This window comes from Monopterus albus, unplaced genomic scaffold (genome assembly GCF_001952655.1).
Source record: "Monopterus albus unplaced genomic scaffold, M_albus_1.0 scaffold44.1, whole genome shotgun sequence".
Classification (NCBI taxonomy): Eukaryota; Metazoa; Chordata; class Actinopteri; order Synbranchiformes; family Synbranchidae; genus Monopterus; species Monopterus albus.
The window spans coordinates 1,509,901-1,519,446 of record NW_018127924.1 but is presented as its reverse complement, the minus strand read 5'-3'; the positions used below and the strand labels follow the sequence as shown (position 1 = coordinate 1,519,446).

The 9,546-nt window shown below is 41.9% G+C and overlaps 1 protein-coding gene across 1 annotated transcript in view; it reads left to right on the top strand.

Annotated features, from left to right (window-relative positions):
* stau2 (staufen double-stranded RNA binding protein 2) overlaps nt 1–9,546 on the top strand; it is an 84,204-nt gene continuing 74,658 nt past the window's right edge. Inside the window, exons 1-5 of the mRNA XM_020599988.1 lie at nt 1–79; nt 1,778–1,984; nt 3,387–3,517; nt 3,864–4,023; nt 5,177–5,312. Coding sequence (XP_020455644.1) covers nt 1,786–1,984; nt 3,387–3,517; nt 3,864–4,023; nt 5,177–5,312 — 626 coding nt within the window. The 5' untranslated portion in view covers nt 1–79; nt 1,778–1,785. The remainder of the gene's footprint in view (nt 80–1,777; nt 1,985–3,386; nt 3,518–3,863; nt 4,024–5,176; nt 5,313–9,546) is intronic.

The following is a 9,546-nucleotide window of genomic DNA, read 5'->3' as shown; positions in this document are numbered from 1 at the left end:
GTCCGTTCCCTTTTCCATCCAGTTCTCTTTAGTGTTTGCCGATGTTGGAGGTGTAACTGGGGTCTGGCCCTGGACTAAGGTACTAAATAACCTAAAATGTTCCTGCCATTGTTGTAGAGTAGTTTCTGGATTATTCGCCACGTTGCCGTCAGCACGTATATGATGTCTGGGTGGTTGAAATTCTTTTCCTTGAGGACTGGGCGGCAGAAAGATGCTAGCAAGAGGGGTGCTCGGTCGATCAGCCATGATGAGCTTTAACCGGCTAGACCAGCGCAAATGAAGGTGGCTAGATAGTGTATATTCACCAGGAGAAATCACAGTCACATATTCATGACAGCATGCATGCTTCCCCAGTCGGCTGGTATGCGTTTTAGGAGCTGACATTTGCAGGAACTACCGTTTTGTGTTTGGTTACATTAGCTTCCTGCTAATTCACAGTCGAAGCTGTAATGTAAGTTAGGTTCATGGGTTGCAGACCCTGTAGCTCTTTCAGTCAGCCCTAACACAACGCTACCTCTATGTCCAAGTTACTCGGCCGTGCGTTTAGGTTGCTGTTTGGTATTGTGTTGGTGCACGTTACTGTGAGAGAGTAAATTTAAAGTAACAACATCGGGGTAACGCACGATGCAAGAAAGATATAATCTCTAAACACTCTGATTGCATGCATTTATTTAAGGTTACTATCCTTAGTAAAATTATTTCTTCTTGTGGAGATGGCTGTTTCATGCACCGGTCTCTGTTTGGCCAGATACACCAGTCCAACCATGGACTTCAGCTGTAAATAATGGGCACCAGTAATACATGAAGTTGTGGTTTCAGGGTGAAGCCCATGAAAACCTGAATCTTAAAGCTACCTCTATTGACCACAGGGATATGTAACCCTGGCTTCATTTATTCCATCAAATAAAAATGTTGATTTGTATGGAGTATTTCGGTTATTTCAGTTGTCCAAGTATAAGACTCTTCTTCTGTGTCTGAGTCTGCTCTGAGTTCTGTAAGGATTTCAAAGAATTTCCATAATTTTCCTGCATGTCTTTCCTCCTGCCACATAATGGGCCCATCTTGGCAAGATGTCACGCAGTTTGTACTTATTTGAGTGATTACATGCACCTTGTATGTACTCAGTCTTTATATTTGGTTGATGAAGAACAAGTGATAGTATATTGTGACTTAGACTGCACAGCCTCGGGCTGTGACCTGTGTGTAATAGCAGAATACTCTGTGGATACTTAAAAAGATAAAGTTAGTGTGTGTTGTTAACTTTTAGTATATTGTTGGGCCCTCTCTGCTGTCTACCTATGTCTACCTGATGTAGTATTATGTACCCCTGATTAGTCTCAAATGTCATTGAACATCCATACAGGCTGATATCACAGCATTCTCTCTTTCTTTGCCAGGGAACTGAGCAGTGGTAACGTGAGCAAAGCTCCAAATAATAAAGCTTCATTGTTTAGGTGTATTAGCTGCCACTGGATCAGAATGTGAGATAGGCCTAGAGCTGCTCAGTTTGAAGTCTGTTCTCCAGGCTTTGTGCACAGAAATCCTTCACATGACATTGAACAACCCCTAAATTGTGAATTTATGTGTGCTGATATTCATGTTGTATAGACAAATGATAAGTGGTTAATGGTGTACACTTACAATATGCTGTACACTTTATCAGTGACCTAAATTGATTTCATTAAATAACCCAGTTTTGTTTTTCTAGTCATCTATTTGAAGTGATATGAATTCAGTCTATCAACCCTAAAAGTTGTTAACTGCTCTCTGGTTTCAGAAAAGAGCATGGCTCAAGTGAAAGTACAGACCTCAGCACCCCTGGCTGGTCCTGGCCTCTCTCCTGGACTTTCCCCACCGGCCATGGCCAGCCCAGGATCCGTGGGTCTGCAGCCCTCCGTCAATGGCACAGGCCCGGCCCCCACACCCACCTGCCCTGCTCCTGCAGTCGGATATGGGGATGCCCCTGTGTCTGCCACACCACCAGGTAGAATGCCAACAGAATGCTGTGATCATTTTGCACTACTCTGTGGTCCTAATTGTTATACATGATAAACAGGCAATGTAAGAGATGAAATGTTTCAGTGTTGCAGATTTTGAGTTTTGTACACTTACCTGGTGAAAACTGCATTGTCATGATTACCAATACTAAACAGCTGTTGCCTTGCAACAAGAAGGTTCTGGGTTTGAGCTCCAGCTGACCCAGTGCCTTTCTGTGTGTAGTTGTATGTTCTCCCTGTGCCTGCGTGGGTTCTCTCCGGGTACTCTGGCTTCCTCCCACAGTCCAAAGACATACAGCTTAGATTGATTGGTGGCTCTAAATTGCCTGTAGGAGTGAGTGTGGGTGTGTGGTTGTTTGTCTCTGAGTGTCAGCTCTGTGATAGACTGGCAACCTGTCTAGTGTGTACCCCGCCTCTCGCCCAGGGTCGCTGGGGGATTGGCTCCATTTCCCCAGCGACCCTTGTTAGGATGAGCAGTATAGATAATGGATGGATAGACTAATACTAAATACTAAAACTGATTCAAGCCATAAAGCGAAGTTTATAATAAGGATGGACTAGACAAACAGTTACACCTTTTCATCTGAGTTCTTGACCAGCTTCAGATGCAGGTCATCATTCAGACATTAAGTATGTGAACACCTAGGCTAATCAGAAGTACTAACTGGAGTCAGGAGGTAGCAAACCTAGATTTCAGTCAATGAAACAAGACAGGATGTGTTGGATAGCAGTACTTAAACTTAAACAAATGCACTCCAGCATTTTGAATTTGCTAACAAGCATCTGCTACCACACCTCTGTTCATGAGTTTGCTGTATGCAAATCATAGAACATGCTTGCACAGAGCATGGTGTCTATGTCAAGGACACATGGAAGAAGCCATTGTTCTTAAAAAGACATGAATCTAAAGCTTGTCAAAGAGCACCTGGACACACCACATTGTTACTGAGAAAATGTTTTGTGGAGTGATGAAACTAAGGTTGAATCGTTTAGGAAGAATTCTGCATGGTTTTAAAAAAGGGCACCGCATACCATCATGAAAACATCCCAGCAGTGAAGCAGCTCTATGAAGGGAGCATCATGATTTGGGGCTGCTCTGCTGCCTTTGGGCCTGAGCAGCTGTCACCATAGAGCAGAAAATGAATTCCCCAGTTTATCAAGGTATCTGACAGATAATGTCAGGGTGGCTGTCCACCAGCTGAAGCTCAGTAGAATTTGGGTGAAGCAGCAGGATAGTGACCCTAAACAGTGATGTAAATCTATCAGAATGATTTCAAATGAAATACATTTACCTCCTGGAGTGGCCCATTCAGAGCCCAGACCTTAACCTAGTGGAGATGCTCTGCACTGACTCTTGCACGCTATAACATAAATTCTGCTCTGTTCTAGGCCCGCCTCAGGAGAACATGGCAAACCCTAAAGAGAAAACTCCAATGTGTTTGGTGAATGAGTTAGCCCGTTTCAATAGGATCCAACCACAGTACAAGCTCCTTAATGAGAGAGGCCCTGCACATGCTAAGGTGAGGAGCATTACCTGAGTCTGAACTTGATCACCAGGAAAAAGATTTACTTGACCTAAGGAATACAAAGACAACCTTCCACTTGTTATAACCCCCAAACAATGTCTCACAATTTCAATTTGTGATTTTGGTTTAAGAAAACCAAAATCACTTAATTTAAAAAAAATCTGTGGATTATGTTCAGTTGTATTTTTGAAATGACATTTAGTAATAATCTTTCAGAATTTCAAATGCATTGCATAAATTAATATATTCATCAGCAATAGTTCAGCTCTCACCTTATGGATTCCAGAGGGATATTGTTGCTGCTGAGTAATCTCTCTCCCTTTGGGTGTCATTGTTCCAGATCTTTACAGTGCAGCTGACTCTTGGGGAGCAGGTGTGGGAGGCGGAGGGCACAAGCATTAAAAAGGCCCAGCACTCCACGGCTGCCAAAGCGCTTGCCGAGAGTGTTCTTCCCAGGCCAGCGCCCCGCTCCCCTAAAGTGGATGTTAACAGCAACCCAGGTAGTGCAACCACAACACGATCTAACAACAAATGTGTATGTGAGAGATTAGCTTTCACCCACTTGTTACTGCAGCTCCTCCTGTACTGTGTTTAGATTTTTACACATAATTGTAGTGAGCCGATGCTTTAACATGCCCATGGCATGCTCATTTTGCTCGTTTCCAGCCATTTAATGTTTAATCTTGGGTACCTCTACATTAGCTTGGCACCCCTCATAACTCCAAATAGTCTGTAATAGTTTCAGAATCAGAGAGCCAGAAAGCCTCTTCCTTAAAATGAGAGGATAGTTCATGAACATGCACAGTTCCTGTTGCCAGTGTTGTGTCGCAAGTGGACAGCACAATGAACCGCGACAGCATTAATTAATATGAATTTCTCCTCCACACATAGGTAAGCAAGGATAACTGGAACCACAGTAACATTTGATAGTGAGAGAGTGGTGTCTTTTTTCTTCCTTTTCTCCTTTTGTTCCTTTAGTTTGCATCCACTATTTTAAAGAGCAAAACTTAAGATCAGCACTGGATAAAAATTAAAAGCTGCTACCTGAATGCTGTTTACTCAAGTGCCAGAACTATTAGGGTTTTATGAATCCTACTATTCTTGTCAGTACTCTAAGTCTGCCCAGGACTTCGCTGGTGTCTCTAACAGAAATAATTAGCTCCATTTGAAGTTATGTGGCAAATTAGGTTAAACACAGTTGTAGGGTACATAAGTCAGCTTTTAATTTTGGCTTGTTATTTGCAAATAATGGCAGCACAGTGGCGCAGTGGTTAGCACTGTTGCCTCACAGCAAGAAGTCTCCGGGTTCGGGCTTGGCCCAACCTGGGGCCTTTCTGTGCAGGGTTTGCATGTTGTTCCTGTGATTCAGTCGATTCTCTCCGGGTACTCCGGCTTCTTCCCACAATCCAAAGACATGCAGCTTAGGTTGATTGGTGACTCTAAATTTCCCGTAGGAGTGAGTGTTGGCGTGTGCGGTTGCTTGTCTACATGTCAGCCCTGTTTTTATTATTGAAGCTTTATTTGATGTCAAATAAAATCTATTATTTTTACCAGTCTGGCTACTCAGTGTTTTATTTCAGATGCGCATTGCCCTCATTTTATCTTTATCTTCCATGTCAAATTTTTCACATTTTCTCTTACTTTCTCCAACAGACAGTATAACACCCACAGTGGAGCTGAATGGTCTGGCCATGAAGAGAGGAGAGCCAGCTGTATACAGGCCTTTGGATCCTAAGCCCATGCCCAACTATAGAGCTAACTACAACTTCAGAGGGATGTTTAACCAAAGGTGAGTACATTATACTGAACTTTTCCAGCGCCCAAGCTGTTTACGTTTTCATTAGTCCATGTAGTCACATTTGTAGACAGTCCATATGGACCCTCATGGAGATGTTCAGATGATGATTTTAGGTTATGCAGACCCAGCTGAGTGTGGAAGGCATGAGTGGCTAAAGTGTAGAGGAAAATCTGATATTCAGTCATCTTAATATGGATGTGGTCTTGATATGCATTTTGGATGACCTCAAACAGAATTTTTTCTTTGATCCCACTGGCTCAGATGTGTGTTAGAACTGGCTTTCCACTCCATATGTTTCCTAAACTATGAATGCGGTTGAATTGTTTTACTGGAGCCAAAACCTTTGTGAGAGATGTGCAGTTAATAATCCCCCCTCCCTGAATGAAGGACTGTTATTTAGGATTTAGGACTTGCCTGACACAATATTGCACTTTTAAGGCGGGACAGAATACAGGTTTGGGGTCTAGTAGAGAATCTCAGACTTCTTTTCAGTGGTTTGGGGGAAATACATAAATATTCTGCCTGCTTATATATAAAGGTGGCTTATCCCAGATGTTTATGTTGTGTTGAATAAAATCTCAAATTAATATAAATGTTTTGTTACCATAGTAGGTTGTGCTGTTGTTAGTTTAGTAAATATTATGATACAGTTGCAAAAGACATAGGTCGTGTGTAGTTTTGAGAAGGTGAGGTGAGTGGATTCAGAGAGCACACTGTTCCTGAGAACATGACAAGTTAGTATTTATCCAACTTAGTTTGATATGCTTGGTAATTTTCAGGAAAGATTGTGCCCCCTCTAGATGGCAGTGTTTCCTCATTATGAAAATCCTATAACTGCTGTTTTAAGGTGATAGTGCACCCATTTTGTAACAAGCAATTTAGGAATGTGGTGAATTTATGTAGGTTTTATACACATAGATGTCTGTAGTGTAATCTGCATGAGTTGAATGCAGAGTTTTCATGATTAAAGCACTGATTGTAGAGAAATGTAACTGAGAAGTATGTATGTTTGTTGTGCTGTTTACGTAAATTTTGGCTTGTTAAACTCCAACAGTAAGGAAGTTTGATGCCAAATGTGTGGGATTTTATTTTAAAATGAATATTTGTTGCCAGAAAAAGGTCTGTGACTCTGTTGTAGTGCTGGGTAACTAAGTCGAGTTAGCAGACAGTCTAGTATCTGGCTCACATCTTCAGCCATTTGATCCATGCAGGAACAAATGGGGTGAAAGACAAATGTCTGTGGGGTAGAGGAGAAAATCAGTTTTCCAGCATCTGTCTGTCATGTCATATGTTATAGTGATGAGTTTCTACCAGGCAGGTAGTAGCCATTTCCCCTCCCTTCCCCGTATATTGGCAGTAAGTTAATGTTTAACTTTGACTGCTTTGTTTATTTGCACTAAATCAAATAAAGCCAGCAGAATGCTGCTACAGTTTTCTATTTAGACAGCTGTAGTAGTTGAGGCATGACATTTAATGTGACGACAAAATGGAGATTCCGAAGGGCATGGATAAAAGCAGCTGAGGAATTTGGTCAGATATTTTTTGGTACCCTAGCACAACCAGTTTCATCTTATGCTAATCTGTCCCCAGCCTTTTATACAGAACCACATGCTAGCAAAATGCTGCCATACTCCAGCCCTGAACAGGCAGCGTAACAAGGGCCATAATCTATTCTTTATGGTCTGTTTTGTCTTTGCCACTATGTAAGTGTGCGAGAAATAGGGGTGAGAGAATGTGTCTACCTGAAACACAGTAGACATCAGACTATATATTATACCAGTGTCACTTATGTTTTCATGAGGTCTGTTCTCAGTGTCATTGAGTCCTGGTTTAATGAAAGTCAGACATCCTTAATACAAATTCTTTTCATCAGATGATTGATTCTACAGTGGAGGGACAGGCAGTGTCCACAATTAGTCTCTTTAATGACACTGCAGGGAAAGAAAGGTTTTCAAATGCCCATGTCCTTACCTGTTATGATGAATAAGAGTGATCCAGAGTCATGTTGATGGAAAATCTTACCATTAAATGGACAACCTGGCTCTGATCCATCAGTGCTCTAATCACCACCCAGACCAGTACTGATCAATTCAGAAAGTGCCCTGATGAGAAAATATGGCCTTATTATGAAATATGCATTTATCAGCGTCTTAATGACTCTTATTTATGGTGAAAGGCCTGTGCATAATTCTTTACCATTCAAGTCTACATTTAAATCAGTAATTCATCTCTCCTACTGTGCAGTCATAACTACATCATTATTCATTCTCAAATACTGAACATACTCAGAATGATACATTTTTCCCTTGACTCAAGTAGATACTGGAATACTATGAAGCATTATATGAAAATTCAGCCCAGCTGATTAACAGAAATGGTCACTGAATCAGAAAAATATGTGCTATCAGGAAATGTGGTTACATCAACATTCCCTTCATGGACAATCCCTCATTCCTTTGTTATCACTGGAACACCTGATTCCAGTGAGTCATACTGGGCTCTTCCACTATAGACATCTGTGGTGCTCCCAGCTTTCCTCCTGCTGCTCTGGTCCCACTGGGGTGGGGGCGCCTGCATCCTGCATACTGCCAGTTGGAATTTGCATAGAACTTTCCCTCTCAGAGTAAAGCACAGCAATCAGAAGCCTCCTCCACCCTTGTTTGGTTATGACAGTAACATTTATGTCAGCTGGAAGAACAGTGGGCTGAATGACTGGGGGTGCTTTGCTGTGTGACATTTCCTCCTGTGATTCTGTTCAGATACAGAGCTGTCTGTTATGGCTTTCTATCAGAAACAGTGAGGGAGAGTTGGTCACCTGTGATACAAAGTGTTCATTACCTACATTATGTCTTGGAAGCACCCAGCTGTTTTCAGTGTAAAATGAGTTTAACCCAAAGTACGCTACCTGCCAAGCACCAAACAGCAGTCTAGCTGGTGAACACAGAACATTTAGCTATGGCCGAGAGTGTGGCCTCCGAACCCCACCTGAACCCGACAAGGTTATAGTTTGTAACATTAGAACCAGACCCAAGGCCGATGCAGTTGAGTTTGTACGGTGTTTTTCCCGTTATCATTAAACGAAGCAGACATTTGAGTGCTCCAGCCGATTAGCCTAAAGTATGACTGTGACCGAGCCTGTCCCGGACTCAAACATAATTCCTAAATCTCTGTCCGCATCTGACCCAAAAACTCGGGTACCGACAGGTCCTGTTGGGCTTGGTTTGCGTATCCACACTCAACTACATTGTTAGGATTGAAAGTGAGAGAGAGATTTTTTTTTTTTTTGGTCATTTAATTTAAACCAAAGGTGTCAGGTTATGGAGATTTTGCAACCCTGCCTTAGAGTTCGACTTATGTTTAACTTGCCTTTGTAATGTTTGACTGAACTGTTGTTAATATAGATGTGTTTATGGGATAATGTTCACTTTGTTTATCACTGGGAGAAGCCATACAATGTGCTAGGTGAAAAGCTTAAAAGATATTACCTGGAATTTATGTTTGAGGTTGAAAAAAATAGGTCTAACCCATAATGCTGTTTTTGAAGATGTTCATCTTTTAATTAAATGCAGTAATAACGTAAAACAATGAACTTAACCATGACAGCACTTTTCTCTGTTTACGGTTTCCTCTCATTTCTTCCTATGCGGAAGTATCGGATATCCTCTGAGGTCCTATTTGCACACACATTCGTTTTTTGTTTCCCTCACTTACTTTCTCCCATTCATGTTTATTTTTTTATATAGCTCACTGGCCTGTTGGGTTTTAAAGCCTTGAGTATAGCGTAATTGGGACACAGTGTGTGCTTTTGTCCACAGGCATTTTGTTATAGTTTAGTCCCCCTCACCAGGAGGGTTAGGGAGAACTGGGGTTGGACTCAAGATGGCTGACCCAGGTGCCAGTACAAAAAAGGTGGTTTAATGGAATAAAAACAACATGACAACATAACAGGGTCCATAATACATACAACAAGGGAAGGGCAGTGATGACTAAGGAGACCAGGATGGTAAACACACAAACTAACGACAGGAACTAGGATATCAGGAGGATGAGAACGGACAGGTGAACAAAAAGAACCTACGTACACAATGTAATCCACAGCACAGAGACTGTCAGCGTGGAAGACAAAGCACGTATTTCTGTGTTGCTAACCGCATAATTAGCGTGATAAGGTCAAGCCAAAACGCACAGAGACTGTCAGCGTAGCATCTTACACACGTCTAAAAAT